Source organism: Gouania willdenowi, chromosome 20, assembly GCF_900634775.1.
Source record: "Gouania willdenowi chromosome 20, fGouWil2.1, whole genome shotgun sequence".
NCBI classification, from domain to species: Eukaryota; Metazoa; Chordata; class Actinopteri; order Blenniiformes; family Gobiesocidae; genus Gouania; species Gouania willdenowi.
In genome coordinates this window covers 18,108,842-18,125,297 of record NC_041063.1, presented here as the reverse complement: position 1 = coordinate 18,125,297, position 16,456 = coordinate 18,108,842, and the positions used below count along the sequence as shown (strand labels likewise).

At 40.0% G+C, this 16,456-nt stretch overlaps 1 protein-coding gene across 2 annotated transcripts in view; it reads right to left on the bottom strand.

Moving 5' to 3' along the window:
* The window catches only part of c20h8orf34 (chromosome 20 C8orf34 homolog), an 80,006-nt gene extending 64,311 nt beyond the window's left edge, over positions 1 to 15,695 (bottom strand). For both annotated transcript variants that reach the window (XM_028434261.1, XM_028434262.1), the window contains exons 1-3: positions 15,373 to 15,695; positions 2,558 to 2,702; positions 2,243 to 2,374 (exon numbers count right to left, since the gene is read on the bottom strand). In XM_028434261.1, the coding sequence (XP_028290062.1) occupies positions 2,243 to 2,374; positions 2,558 to 2,702; positions 15,373 to 15,441 (346 nt within the window). In that variant the 5' untranslated portion in view covers positions 15,442 to 15,695. The remainder of the gene's footprint in view (positions 1 to 2,242; positions 2,375 to 2,557; positions 2,703 to 15,372) is intronic.
* Positions 15,696 to 16,456: the final 761 nt, after the last annotated feature.

The following is a 16,456-nucleotide window of genomic DNA, read 5'->3' as shown; positions in this document are numbered from 1 at the left end:
CCTTAACAATTGGACTTTGAAAAAAAAAAAAAAACAGTAATTGCACTGTATTTATGTCATATTTGTTTTGACCAGCAGAGGGCGCTGGTAACCCAGTGGTCGGTTGGCGTGCAGATATTCTTGCAGTGAAGAAGAGATGCTATGCGCTAGCAGACGGAGCTAAAAGAAAAACGTGACTTTTACAAGTATTCACGTAATATTACAGATATTGTTTCGGTGCTAAAGGGGTAAGGAATCATTTATGAACATATTTAAGAGTAGAAGGCGGCCAGAAAGAAAGTAGTAGCAGATTTCGCCCGCCGCCTACATTTCTGGACAAGAGATGGCTATATAGCTGCTGTTTAAAAAAAGTACTGCGATTCAATTTTCAGTGTATCGATGTGAACCGTGATACCTATGAATCGATTTTTAACTGCCTTACGATTAATCGTTACATCCCTAAACATCAGTGAAACTATAATAATTTTCACTGCATGTGAACTAGATACTATATAAAATGCATGAGTGCTAGCTTGCACACAATCGTAAATAAAATCAGATTCATATATAACAGCACCATTTGCAGCATTTGTCCCTTCAACTGTCTTTGTTTACCCTAACTAAGCTGTTTGGCATTGCAGCAACTTGAACAACAGAGCAAAATGTTGCTGCCAAACGCAAACAAGAAATCAAAAAAAAAAATATTTGTTTAGTTGGAGCAAAGCTGTTTGTTCTTTCTCTGTGTGTACTGCAGCAAAGTGCTGCACTTTATCCTAATAGCTTGGATCGGAAGTTAAAGATTCAATTCTGGTGAGATGTTCTCATATCCGTTAAGATTAAGAAGAATCAAAAATCATTAACCCTCAGAAAACCACAGGAAACTACATGCCAATAATCAATAAAGAAGAAGAAGATGGTATAGTATAGATCTGATTAGTCCCTCCTATCTCCTATCCACTTTTCCTTAAACCCTGTAAGTGTTTAAGTGGATAAGGAGCTTTCAAATTCTATAAAAGCTAAGGAAAGGAGGTTCAATGCTTCCTTCATAACCTCCTTTAACCTAGGAAACACTGATGCATCCTTTACCAAAGTAGATGAGATAATGCTGTCCCACAATTCCTTACGGCAACAACATTTAAAGGGACATACTCATCTGAGCTTTTACAGAAACTCACGATGAAAAAAGGATCAGAGACATTTTTAGCCATTTTCATTCTTTGTGCGGTTGTACATGTGTATGCTACAATATTATGTAAGCCTATATCTTGCATAAATGTAACAATTTCATACATATTTTGGATTAAAGTTGATTTCTGAGTGGAAGGTAAGTGTGAGCGACCATTCTCAATGTGATGTTCTTTTAGTTTCACTTTTGTTCCTTGTAGCCTCGAAGCCTCTTTTCCTTTGATTTACATTCAAACCTTGTGATATTTAAGATGATATCAGCGGTTAGAGGCACCCCGTCCACCGAACTAGACGACACGTATCTAAGAGCTAAAATGTCTGTTTGAATTGCTATTGAACAATAGATTTTCTATGGTACGACAAGAGGATATGTAAACCCTGATTGGCTGAAATCTTCAAAACAGTGATGAACAAATATGTTATGTGTATTTGAAGGCTAATATAAATTATTTAAAAGTTATTTCTGACCCAACAGCTTTAGACCGATGGGTCACACATCGCTTTGACACTCTCTTAATTTCTCCATCTGCTCTCCTTATTTCCCTGTAGCCCCAACACCCAATTTCTCTTCTTCTTGAGCACCCACAGCCTAAAATAAAACTGGCCTGGCAGTGACTGAGCAGAATGTTGAATTATTAAACTGGCCTATGGCCCCTCGCGCTCTCGACTCGACCCGTTCTCACCGTTCATGGTAACGTCACACAGCTAAAGTTATCTATTTTACAAACTTCACAGAAATGTTTCCAACAGAAGCAGATGTGCCTCTATTTTAATGACTGGAGAAAGTGTGTGAAACTATTTTACTTCAGGGTGTGCGGCCGTGTCCAAAAAGTACTTCCTTGAACTCATTTGCAGGGCTGTGGGAGGCTGAAAGGAGGTCAGTGGAGTGTGCGCTGTGACTAACTTTCATTTGGTGTAATTATTTCAAATTAGAAATGGTGATTAAAATCATTGGAGTGCAAAAAATTGGAAACACGCATAACATTACAGGTACTGAAACTCTGCTGCTTTATATAGTGAGGTGGATTTGGAGCGATTTTAATGATCAAAAAACACAAAAAAACAGGAGTTTACTCACAGGACTTTGATTCTGGTGACGGTGGAGAGATACTCGACACAGCCAGATCACTCTTTGATTTTTTCGGCTTCTTGGGGTGAATTTGCCACGGCTTCTCATAGTTGCTGTTTTCCTTTCGACTGTGTTTGTTTTCTATTAGAAAACACAAGCACAACATTATTTTCGGTACAGTTCTTTTTGCTCCGCCGTTATATTTAGGGATGGTTAATGCAAAACTACCACAGCAAAAAAAAAAAAAAAAAAAAAGAAAAAAAAAAAAAAAAACCTGAACAAATGTTCTTGTTTGCATGTAGATTTTCACGTGTGGGTACAAACCTGGGGAGCTCTGTGCCCACAGTGCTGCGGAGCCTGACAGAGCTCTGTGTAGCTTGGCGGGGCTGTTCTGCTTGGTCTGCAGGTGATCAATGAGAAAAGGGATTGGATGGTCTGGAGTCTCAGTTATCAATTTGGTCATCAACTCCTACAGGAGCAAAGTAGAGCAGAGAACTATTAGATGAAATAGGCACAATTAAAGGAGTGACAAAGGAAGCAGCTTTTACACCACTGCAGTGTTTCTTTCAGAGATTTCTTCTTTCACAAGGGACAGAGTGAAAAAAAAAAAATAGTTGACACATACCTGATGTGCAGTTATTGAAGGACATACCAAGCTAGTACACAATGAAACAAGCCTGTCCATTTAATCACAAATGAACACATTCCAAAGCCTTAGAAAGAATGGACAACATTCAAAAGACAACATGTAATGTGTTTGTTTCAATCAATGACATGAGACAAATGCAGAAAGTCATCAACCTCTGATGTCAAAACTATACAAATAAGACTATAAAACTGTTGGTATTTTATTTTATTTTTTCCCAAAACAAATATGTGCCTTTTTATTTACAAAAGAAGAAGAGGGAGCATAAAAAAGAATTACTTTGACTTTCGAATAACTTTATTTATGAAACACTTTCTTTAACTGTCAGATACTGATTCCAAAATAAAAATGGGGGTTACCATACACGAGGTATTATTGATTAAATATTACAGAAAGTCACACACACACACTAAAACTTCACAAATTGTACTAAAAATTCACCAAAGACCCATCCTCCCCCAGTGAAGGAAGGAAGGAAACGTTCTGTGTGCAGAATGAGCTATTAAACAAATGTTGCCTGTCTTGACCAATGATGGGATTGGTTAATAAAGCCTAGGGACCACATGTGATTTGTAATAATTGCGGAGATTGTCTGTGACTTTAATCCCGTGTGAATCGGCCATGTCAGTAATTTGTAAAGTAAAAATTCCCCCGCAAATGACCTACTATATTTTGCTGAACTCCGAGGTCCTGTAATAATGCTAATCCAATGCGAATAGGCATCGCTGTGATTTGGACAGAAATGGGCGGGATCTGATAGTTGTTTTGCGTGCACATATGTGCTCATAATCGATATCAGTACGAGGTAAACTCAGACCGTGACACCGGGACACATGTTTATTTACATTTGGCGAAGAATGGAGGCTGCATTAGAGTGTTTAGAAAACCTTTTGGATCAGCAAAACCTTATCGGCCCGTAACGTATGGCAACAGAAAGAGAAGGAGCAATATCAGAAGCAAATGGTGAATCACGTCGTGCTTTGCACTGTGTGGTAAGAATCGTTTTTTTTCTGTTTGTAGCCTTCTATTTGACACAGCCGGCTAGCGCTAGCAGTAACACAGCACCGAGCTGTGGTCAAAAGCCTGCAAAGTTGTTTTAACATCCACTCACACACTGTTTCACGTTTTCAGATGTCCGTAAATTTCAGCAAAATCTCAGGCTTCGGTTATCCCGTACGTTGGGGGGTCATTTATTTATTACATGTGGTCCCTAGGTAAAACTAATCCTGTGCGAATAGGGCTTAAGATACTACATTACTTTGTTAAATGACTAAATACAAAGAAAAAAAAAAAAACTTTGTGGAAGATGTAAAATGAATAAATTCAAGCTATTACTTATCGATGGTGTGAATTTTGGAAGTGGGCTTGTAATCGGAGGGTCACCGGTTCAATTCCAACCTGGGCCATCATGTTGAGCAATTCTCTCAACCCTAACTGCTCGTGTTTTATGTTGTACTTTGGATAAATGAAACAATATTGTAATAGTAATGTAATCTTGATGACTGTCAAGCATCCATCCAACAACAGAAGGGTTGGGTTCTACTTCAATAAAAATGTCAATTAGGTGATTCACTGTCCATTCTTGTACAAATACAAAAAGAAAAAGAAAGAAAACTCTTCCACAGAGTTGTTGATAGTGGCACAAACGTCTCTTACTTTTTGTAACTTTGCAGCCAATGACAGAAGTTCAAATTTGGGGTTTTGGATCGAGTTTCGTGTGCTGGCCTGACATGATAGAGATTGAACTTTCTTTGGCCAGTTTAAACCAGTTAGAGCAGCTGAGGCTGACTTCAAAATGACTGCTGCAGTGAAGCAAAAAGTGCATCGGTGGACTGCAGTAAATTGGCCGCAATGTATAGAAAAATGTACTGTACGTGAGTGAGTGAGTGAGTGCATGTGTTAGTGACCATTTGTTTTTGTGCGTACGGTAGCCACAATCCCTTTTACCAGAGCAAATCAAGAACCCATATGTTTTAGCAGCTGCCATACGTGTCCTTGTTTGCATCTACATGTATGTGCATGTGTGTGTGTTGCAGTTAGAGGGGAGGGACATGACAACAGCCTGTGTGTGTGTGTGTGCTAGCTGGCTAGCCTTGGCTGCATTGAGTGTGCTCTGAAAGCTAATCAGGTAATTGGTCGGGGGATGGGGGGGGGGGGGGGGGGGGGGGGCGTTCCTGCCTGCGATCAGTTTCTGCAGTAACTCTGACAGCTTTAGGGACAGAGTGGGAGGAAAAGGGAGCGACAGAGAGATCTAAGGTTTCTCTACGAACCACAGGTTCAAACACCAATGACAGATACTTCACAATGAAAGATGAAGAAATGTGAGCTTCATTTTCCCAGCCTTTCAGTCACTGATACACACCAGACCTCTGAATAAAATCAAGATGATTCACATGATCTAGTAAACATCTTGAATGTTTCTCAGATTTCTGAGCACAAGCACAGCTGTCCAGTGTACATGGCTTGTCTGTGTCTGGCACTAGGCAGAAGTTGTAATCACTTGTGGTAATTGAACCAACATATCAACAGGAAGTCTGGAATGAAATCAGTAGTTTGTTTAAACTGTAGTGTTTTTGGGAGTCAAGGATTTGTAGGAGTTGATCGCCAGCGTAGTTAAACAAAAACAATTAGATTTTGATTTGCCAAATGGCAAATGTCATGATTGCCTCGCCTTATGGACTCTAGAAATATATTTATCCAGATCGTGAGCGTGATGTAAACTATAATGAGCTTCAGACTGAATGCAGGACCATGAGGGGACTTCTACAATCTGCCCACGCCTGTACTGTACCACACACACTGCTGCGTGGACAAATATTGATTCCTCCTCCTCCTCCTATAGAGTGCATTACTTCCCATGTGACACAAGCTTTTTGAATGAGCCTTGGGTGTTCCTTTGTGTCCTTCTTAACCTTTAATACTTTTTTTTTTTTAAAGTCAAAGAGAGATTCAGTTGTACTTTCACCTTTGAATAGTTACGTTACTATATTTGACATGTTACATTTCATAGGCAATAATATGTTATTTATTTAACAGATTTATCAATGTCAAAATGAAATAAGATGTGATTATGTTGATACATTTTTATTACATGTTTTCCTCCAAAGCAACTTTCAAGGTAGTTTGAATAGTGTCATCTCATCCTTTTTGCATGTATGGTACAACCTGGATGCAACTCTGTCACAGATTGAACAAACAGCCTGGGAGCAACAGCAGGAAACCGACAAATTGCTCTAAGAGGCAACGCGACATGTCAGAAAACATTGGCCCTTCTTCAATTCACTTTGAATCGTCCTAATTACATCAGCATCTCTATCTTAGTTTGGAGCTCAAGTGCTCTTCAAAAAGGCCAACAGGTGACATGAGGAACCGAGCCCAGTGGTCACTATCTGTGCTAATCTGTCGTGGCTCGTGGTGGCAGATATCAGCATGCTTCAGGCTGTTTCATTCGGTCGCCCAGTAATTGACAAGCTGACAGGCAGCCAAGAGACACCCGCGTCCTTGGAAGCTCTCAAGGACTCTCCCCTCAGGACAATGACAGCGATGCTCTTGCTGATGCTGCAGGGCATGATGTTCTTCAACTTAATAAAATCACAAAAAAGTCTGATAAAGAGAGGAGAAGGATGGTCTCTGGAGCATAAGGACAGCCATGTTGCCATTATGGTGAATCTTCTTTACAAGTTGTTTAAATGTAGAAGGTGGATGGATCGACATGATGTCTCTGATTAGCTCGATTGGATTTAGGTCGACAAAAAGCCTCCCCAGACTATCACTGACCCACCACCAAACCACTCATGCTGGAGGATGTTGAAGGACTCGGAACATTAATCATGGCGTCTCCAGACTCCAGACCACATGCTCAGAGTGAACCTGCCCTCATCCATGAACCCCGCATACCATCATACCAACCTCATAGAGTCAGTTTCTGCTAACACTAGTGATAAACTGGCAAAAGTGACAAAAACTCAGCCAGAAAGGATGAGGACAGAGAAATGGTCTGTGGTCTTTCTAATTGCCAATGGTGTTGCATTGTGTTGTTTAAGTGTTACCTTTATTTATTTAGTGGTTTAGACTGTTATTAGAAATGATGTCCTCCTTAATTCATTGTTCTAACTAATTAAAAGAGATTATGGTCTTTTATTTTGAAAAATCTTTGGAGTGCAGTCAATTCACACTTCTAACAATAGCGGCAATCCATTTTCTTTTTCCCACCACTGTGCATTTTTGCGTGTTCTCTGCAAAAAGGTGTCAAAAGTTGAGCATTTGAAAGTTTTTCTCAGTAGATTAGTTTCTCAGTCAATTAACTCTGTTTTCCATAAAATCTATAAGGTTACTGAATCGTATATTACCTCACTCTATAACTTCACCACCTGTTGTACAGTTTGTTTTACTGTTAAACGTATTTTTTGACAATGCCCTGATATTCTTTGATATCTTATAGGTTTAAAGATTTAGGAAGATATACATATTCCTTCATTCATGTTTAGACTTAATATAGATTAATGGTGTCTCAAGAAGTGTTGTGATAATATATAAGATACATATAATTTACAGGAGATGAAAAAATGTCTCGTCCTTGTTTTAAAAAAATAATAAAAAAAATAAATAAAAAATCTGGTAACTTTATTTTTGCAGCCATGATTCTTGAAGTCTCTTTAGAAAAACCATTTCCTGTGCACCAAATCTGAGTAACTGCCCTTCTTTTAAGTACTTTATCAATAAAAATAAAAAATAGCAACACAAAGTCATCCCTCAGGTTATTTAGGGTGACATCTGTATATTCTTTTACAAAAGAGCCATACACAAGAAAAGGTCATTGCTGGGTAAAAGAGAACTATGTCATGAGCCACTTTAGGTGAAGACGAGCAGGGAGAGAAGCCACTGGAAGAGATCCAAGCATTGAGTAAGCAGGAAGGCTGGAGCAGAGGGGATGATGTAGGGGAGAAAAGCGTGACACATGCAATGTCACCTGAATAGGAAGGAGGCACCAGTAGCATCCGTCACATGAACATGGTTTCATTTAGTCAAGGTGTCACATGTGTCACGGCCGCCATCCGCTGGAAGGGTGCCAAGTTGCAACCCCCCCCCCGAAAAAAAAAAATTATGATTATAATCATTTAAACGTGAAACACACCCTTTACAATCACTGTACATTTCTCACCTAATTAAATATTAATACAAAAAAATCCATAACTATAAAATGGATACAAACGACACGTGTGTATATTTGCTTGTTCATCCTGAAAAACACACTCACGTCATCGTTCGTCAACAGCTGAGCAAATATAGAGTAACTTTCACCACAGAATCAGCTCTCTCCAACAGCCTGCCTGACTTATCAGTTACAACCAGCAGCCTGTGGCCACTAAGCGCACATCATAACTTTATTATCATGCACCAAAGCCCTCTGCCTATAGTCGACTCACTGAAACACAGTCTGACCTGCTTGCTTCCTGCTGCACGCTCCAATTCCTCCTCATCGTGGGCTTCACTCTTCCTCACACTGACTGATCTCTAAGATATCCCACACAACATTCTCTACTTCCTGGAGACGATAACCTGCCTCCAAACTGTGTGCACAGCTGTCAAGCTTTCGGCAACTACTCCCGGCCTGAAACGAAGCTTCATTCATCCACACATGAGCACATATCGGCCATAATCACACCTGAAGCCAGCAGATAATTCAAACAAAAAAATACATATCTGAGAATAGAGTAATATACTGTATTTGTAAGTTTATTTAGTCAAATAACATGTCAATAAAACCAAATACAGCTTTAGTTCTCGTGTCACACTGCACAAAAAAAAAAAGACATGACAAAAGCTACAACATAGAGAGAGTAAACCTCCACTACTGTATCTACAGTATGTTTCAGATCTATATCTCACCAAATTATATTTGAATCTATTCAGAACTTTTTGAGATATCCTGCTAACAAACATTAACGTTAACAGAGACACGAACGGACAAACGGACAAAAATTTTCTTCTTGGCGGAAGTAAAAATAGACATAAATGAAGCCATTACATACAGTATGTGTAGTGTTAGTAAGTTTTCACTAAGATGTGAATGACTGAAAAAAACTGTATATAAGAAGGTTCTGACCAACAAAACAAAGAATTGTATAAAACATGTACATGAAAGACTACAACCCTTTCGTACTTTGATGTTTTTTCTGTCATTGTGAAGCACAATTCACCAAGCATTGGATTACATTAGACTGCTGTGCTGTGTAGTTGAAATGGTAACTTGTCAGTGATTGTAGCCTTTAGAACTAGTCTAATGAGTAACCCTACTACAGTTCCACAAAAAGCAGAAAGAAACAAATCATAATATACACGTTGCAGTTAGAAATTGGTTAGAAATGCTATATTTAAAATAAAAACTAGACTTTCTAATAGTTAAGAAGGTAAACACGGTCCATAATATCCAGGTAACACAAAGTTAAACAACAGCATTAAATATATACAACACTGTTACTTGTTTTGAATCATATAGAAAAGTGAAACCCTGAGCAAACATTTGACGCCAGCACTGTAACACTGTGTGTGCTTCATAGTCAGAAGCACACACAGTGATTTGTTCTATATGTAACAAAAACAAAGATTATTCCCAGTGTATTTAAAGCCATAAAAACGTGCTATAAACTATTGTATTTAAGGGTGATTGCAGTGGGCACATTGCTGCACTGATACGGAAAAAACCTGCAGTGAACTGCTAATAATGCAAGTGACAACTAAATCCAGTAAATGCGATGTGAAACCAGCAGATCAATAGGTTAGGCAATACACACACGGGTGTTTCTGGCTGACCTTCTAACTAGTTGCAGGTATGCTCTGTTGAGCACGATAGAAGAACCATACGGCCCACGAAGTCGGAGGGGAAGGTTTTCCACATGGACAACTTTACAGAGGATTCCATAGGGAAGAGAAAAGTCTTTATAACCATCAGTAGCAACAGCAGCGTCACCATATCGTTAATTGTTTGGGATCTCTCCTTTTGCCTCTGGATGGGAGGAAAATGGGAGAAATGATGTTATTGAATGGACTGCAGACCTGTCAATAGAACAGATGGTCATAGCCCACATCTGTCATATACAATACATAGCATTGTGACATTATGGAACTACAGTAAGTCTGAGTTCCTTACATAAAGCAACTCAAAGAAATACAAAGCCTAGTGTGAATGATCCTGGTACCGTTGTTCCAGATAACAGCCAGTATCTGGCAAAGAGGAGATGTGGCTGTTGGTGGAGTTTTGGCTCTTGTTTTAAGACAAATCAGTCGCACCACATGACATTTTTTAGGCCATGGCAATTCATTGACATGGGATAAAACACAATAAAAATCTCCTAATTTCAAGACTTGACAAAGGGATGAAAAAGTTGGTTCCAAACCTCCAACGCACGTCAGTAGAACCTTGACTGACCATAACAGCCGCTGGTATTAAAACAACACACATTCCTCTTTAGATCATGATTTTCGATGTTGCTCCAAACACTCGTATCGTATGTTGTATGAATCCATCTATTTGGAGGCCTTCCAACTGGTTTCTTGCACTCATGCGATTACCACCCGATAACCGAGCAACATGTCCAGCCCATCTGAGCTTCAGCCTTCTATATTTGGTGATGGTGTCTACCATGCTGGACTTTCGATGACAGGTTTAGCCAAGACTTGAAGTGAGAAATGAGAATCATTTGACAAACTGGCAAAGATCTTAAGAGAACAGCACTGAATAAAGCTGTGAGGAGGTGTCTTTGTTTAACGCCATTCTCGACCTGCACCTTTACAGGTGAACAAACGTTTTAGTGGTACGTTGTAGGGGTTGAACGACTTCATCATTTTAAAGGTCGACTTCATGTCGACTAGTTGATGACGTCACCAAGAACCCAAGCCGAGCCGAGTGGCAGCCGTTGTGCCAGAATCTGTGACCCAAATACAATCCCAGTTACAATCCCTGCGACTTCTCGGCGGACATTTACTCCGTTTGTAATTCTTCTCCAGTCTGCATTTACTTCACCCACCGGAGAGCTGAGCAGGGGCACTAGGACCCTCGTTTGCTGTGTTGCACCGCCATCTTGGGCAAAAGTCGGGAACTGTGACTAGTCGACGTCAAGCGGACAGAGTTGCGAGACGACACTAAAGTCGACTAGTCTGTTCAACCCCTAGTACGTTCTGAATTCAATTCTTGATTAGTTGAATATATCGCATTTTGACTCCTTGCATCTCCAATGACTTTGCTACTATGTTGATCTCAATGCGAAAAGTGGTCATCCGAACTCCTTATTGGACACTTTTGAAACCGAACGCAAAGTCTGATACCTGCATGAACTCAGTATATCAGTGGTGCACAGTTAAAACAGAGGTTTGTTAAAGTAACTCACACACCTAATCTGGTTTTGAGCTAAAAAACAAATAAATGAAAGAATGCATTGCACATATTCTATCTCAGCTTAGAGATGGAACATGAACACGACTGGTACTAAAACTCCACCTCACTGCAGGGTGATACAGAAAAAGTTCACTGTTCCAATAAAAAACAATTAGATCATGTGATGTGTGACTTTGAGATCGCAGCGGGAGGGAACGTCAGAGCCGGGTTTAGTCTCTGCAGATGAAAGTGGAAACTGCACCATTTTGGTCAAAAGCTGGCTAACAAACAAACTTCCTCCTACAATCAAAAAGACTCATATTTTCCAACAAATAAGAATTGTAACAATAAAAGAGTATAGCACACCACAGAGCTGTGATCCACTTAAATATACAAGTATGTTTTCCACTATTCAGAATCAGAAATGTTTCTAATGGCCATGTACAGTTTTAAGGACAGTACAAGGAATTTGTCTTGGTAGTTGGTGCACAAAACAAACAACAACAAAAAATAAAAAAAAACAAAGAACAAGCCAGCAACAATAATAACAATAATAATGATAAATATAAAGGATGAGGGATAAATAAATGATAGATAGAGAATAAAGGATAAATAGGATAAATATAAATATATATATATATATAAGTCTTTTACTTAGAAAAGCAGCTACATTCAGGTCTTATCACAGAGAATAAATGAGTCCTGATCTGTGTAACACACACACTTTAGTGCTGCAGCTGCGTCTATGAGAACAGAAGAGTGTAAATTACTCTCAGGAAGGTTGTTACACATTAGGACGTAGAAAAACCCAGAGTGGTAGTTTCCAAACAAATCACATTTACCGTAAATTGGCTCCATTGCTGTTTTGTATTTAAATCAGAGAGTAATTCTATAATGAAGAACCTCTTGGTCAGACACAGAGAGACAATCAATAGCAACACTGATTGGGATAACCAAGTACAGAATATTGATCGATGAATGGAAGTGCAGTAAATAAATATCCATCCATCCATCCATCTATGCATTGTGAAGGTCACAAGCGCAAACACACTTTCACATTAAGATCTTGAATATAACAATTTCAAAATAAAACAATTTAAAATTAATAGGAAAAAGTGAACAGAGGATTGCATAATGTTAAAGACGTCATTCAATGGAAAATTGTGCATTATTTTTACATGATCAGGAAGACCTTAAAGCTGACTTTAGGCATGACTAGGATAACTTCATCACAATACAAACTAAATTATATATATATATATAGAATCTACTACACAAGATTGTTATTGTTTGTTTTTATTTTTGTATTATCCTATTGAGTTAAAAACGGCATACCCAGAGTAAGTATGTACAGTTAAGTATGTCCAGAATTAAAGTGAAATAAATGCATAGTTACTTTTCCAACTGCATTTTTTTGGTCCGTTTCACTTACCAAAAATATTGTTTTGTATAGGTATCGCGAGCCCAATATCGTCAGTGGTTATGTATCATATTGCAAGCGTATCATCCCACCACCATGTGAAACTGATACCTTTAAATGTAAAATTAAGCATGACTTTATTTACTCAACACTAAGTCAAAAATGTATTTTACCGACACAGAATCGCAGCGGTCAGAGAAGACTCGAGGCACATCGCGGTCAGGTTCATAATACAAGTCTGATACTACAGTACACGCAGCCTATTGGTTTATTTAGCGACTGCAGAGCCAGTGATAATAAAAAAAAAACCAGTTTTGTTTTCACACAGAGTGAAGGGAGCACAAAGAGAAATCAGTGGCACGAACACAACTGAAGTAATAATGTTTAATGTAAAGGTTAGAAAAGTTGGCTCCTCATAAAACATTCAAACATGGTTCAGCTGAATCTCTCACCTATCGTTATTTGAACTTTCAGTGTTTGGTTTTTGACGATATCTTGAGTTATTAGAACGACTAATGCTATAAATATTAAATGGCTTGGATCTATTTAGTGCGAAGAGTTTTGCTGAAGCCTTCAGCGTCTTTCTGTGCGTTAGCTCTGTGGTGGAAACCCAGCTATAGAAACACCAGATGAGCTACTGCACATAACTTCACAACCGCAGGTATCAGGTAGTTTGGAAAAACCTCACTGTAGTAGGAATACTACGGGTAGTGAATTTTTACCTGCGCCAAGGAGGCCATATTTTCACTGGCGTTTGTTTGTCAAAAGCACGTAATGGATTTCGACAAAAGGGAGGATTCCATAATATTTAGGATGGAATTTTGAATAATATACTGATTCAGTTTGAAAAATCTAGATATCCTTATCGTTCATTATTGATGAAATTTCCAAAATTCCTAAGACCAATTTACAGGTTGGTTCTTCATGTAGTTACATCTGTATCAAATCCAGAGTGCACATTTCATCACACATTGAAGAATGGGGGTACCCATTTGGACCAACTGTATAGTTATTAATGAGGACAGAAATTGAAAGTGTCTATTCGTACGGTTGCCGTACGGACAACCCCTGGTGCTATTGGTACATTTACCAAAGTACACGTACGTAGCGTCTTAGGGTTAGGGTTAGGTTATAACCCTATATCGCAACAATTTTTAGGTTTACGGTTAGGTTTAGTCTTAGTCACATGACCTAAACTGGCCAATGAGGGGCGCTGCCTACAGATAGAATGTCGGTATATTGATACGGCAACCGTACGGGCAGCCACTGCCATAGAACTTGTGCTCTCTGAATGCTCTCGTTTGTCTATAAGGTGTGTGAGTTGATGTAAAGCAGCAAACGTGAATTTTAATGTCTGGACCTTGGATCTCTGTAAGGATGTAAACTGTGACGCTTATGACGACATTAACACGATCTTGGGCTTTGTTTCACCCTTTTGTTTGAGGCATTGTTTCTTGGTTGCTTCTTTTCAGCAGGACAAAGTGCTTTAAGTGACCTGAAAACTAAGTAGGCCTGAATTAAACAGTTGGACGTGCAGGACATAAAAAATAAATAAAAAAACCTGATCAATGAAGACTAGGATCTAAAGATCTGCTGCTATGGGTTCTGGTGGAGTCCAACACCTTCATTATCTCAGCTCAAGAAATCCTGAATAGTTACAAGTGACCCATGGTGGATGGCTGTGCTGATCAGAATATAAAGCCTGTGTTTGATCAGATCCGTCTGTGTCCACTTGGCTTTGATCGACTGTAATTGTCACATAAAGGAGACACTGTGTGTTCTGAAGTGACACAAAGTCATGGAAAGCACGGGCAGAGGAGCGGAGGTGTGCATGTGTGTGTTCGTGTGTGTGTGTGTTAGGGGCTTGATTGGAAAAACAAACACACACACACACAGAGGCCTGTCCTGTCACTCTGTCCATCAGCTTTAGCCTTAGAGGACTTTAAGAGGACTCTGTCCACGGTGCTGAAACAACATCACCAAAATATGCTCGACATGCACTTCATGTTTTTTGCATCCACATGTGCAGCCGAAATGTAGAAGTGAGACGTCAGCACACACGACAAAAATAAATGCCGAGTGCCTTTAATGCCAGCATTTTCACTACTTTGTCATCATGGTAATAATAACGCTGATGTCATTCTTAGTTGAGATGTGTGTGTGTGTGTGTGTGTGTGTGTGTGTGTGTGTGTGTGTGTCTACCTCTCATTCTGCCTGTGCAGCCCACCTATGGGCAATCAATCCAACACCAAACACAGGATGAAGTCATATCCTCAGGGGTCACTTAGATGAGCACACAGATCCAGTGACTGAGAAACACACACACACAGTCTGACAGACAGACAGACTGACTGACTGACTGACTGACTGACTGACTGCTGCTGCTGCTGGATGGTTAAAGCTGCAGTCCTCTGTGGCACATCCAATCCTGCCCCCCAGTCTAATTTACAGCCTGCCTCCCTGGCTCAGCCTTAACTTCACCAAACTGTAACAGGCTGTAGAAATAAGCCATTGATCTCCTGAAATGTAAATCAGTAAAACTAGAGGTTAAAGCTTGGAATTTAAAGGAACAAAACACATCATTTTTGTATTTGTAGAGGGTTATATTTTTAAATTGGGAAGATGTTTTCACTGAGTGCCTCCAGCTGCAACAAATGGATCAATACTTCAGCTCTTTTTTTGCGTAATTACGCACTCACCTCAAACAAGGGTCCAATTTTATTCTTTTCCAGGTACGACTGAATCCTGGACTGTTGTGGAGACGCCATGAAGAAGCAGTTTGTGCGAGTCTGTGGTTGTTCTTCAGCGCTGTGAGACCATGAGGAGCTGCTGGTGTCTTCTTTGGTCCTGGATCACAGACAAATGTCACCGCACGAGGCTTCGCGTTAAGTCCGGAGCAGGCGGCGGTGATCCCGGTTCATAGTGGAGCGGCAGCCCGGGACCGTCGCCTCACGCGCTCTGTGAGGGAGCCAATGGCACCGCAGCTCTGCCCGGTGTTAGTGTCAGCCACGCCCATCTGCGCACCGGGCTCTGCCTGAGCTGCTCAGCAGCAAATATAACAGAACAGAGGAGGAACCAGGGGTGGACAGGGGTGGAACCAGAGGGGTGGAACCAGGGCTGGACAGGGGTGGAACCAGGGATGGACAGGGGTGGAACCAGGGGGTGGAACCAGGGGTGGAACTAGAGGTGGAACCAGGGGGTGGAACCAGGGGTGGAACTAGAGGTGGAACCAGGGGTGGAACTAGAGGTGGAACCAGGGGTGGAACCAGGGATGGACAGGGGTGGAACCAGGGGGTGGAACCAGGGGTGGAACTAGAGGTGGAACCAGGGGTGGAGACGCGCCTGGGAGGAACACCCCCTGCACTACAACAAGAAAACCTACTCCTGATTCAACAAGTTATTGATTAGATATCATTTTAATCAACTTCCAACTAAAATATTATTTAAATGATCATCAAACACTCCTGATCATTAACGATTTAGGAAATAGTCACAGAACTGCTTCCAATATTCAGGATCTTGGTAGTTTTAGTGTGAATCAGTTTTGATGACAAAAAATGTCATCATAGTTTTCTTTGACTACATTTTAAAGTGACAAAAACTAGGCTATGACTAATTTGAATTTTTAATTATAATAATTAATATTTTTAACTTGTGAACAAACAATGTTGGCCTGTGTGTGTGTGTGTGTGTGTGTGTGTGTTTATTACAAAACATTAATACCATCCCATGGCTTTAATAAAAAACAATGAATTAACCCATAGAGTCGACTAAAAGTGATTC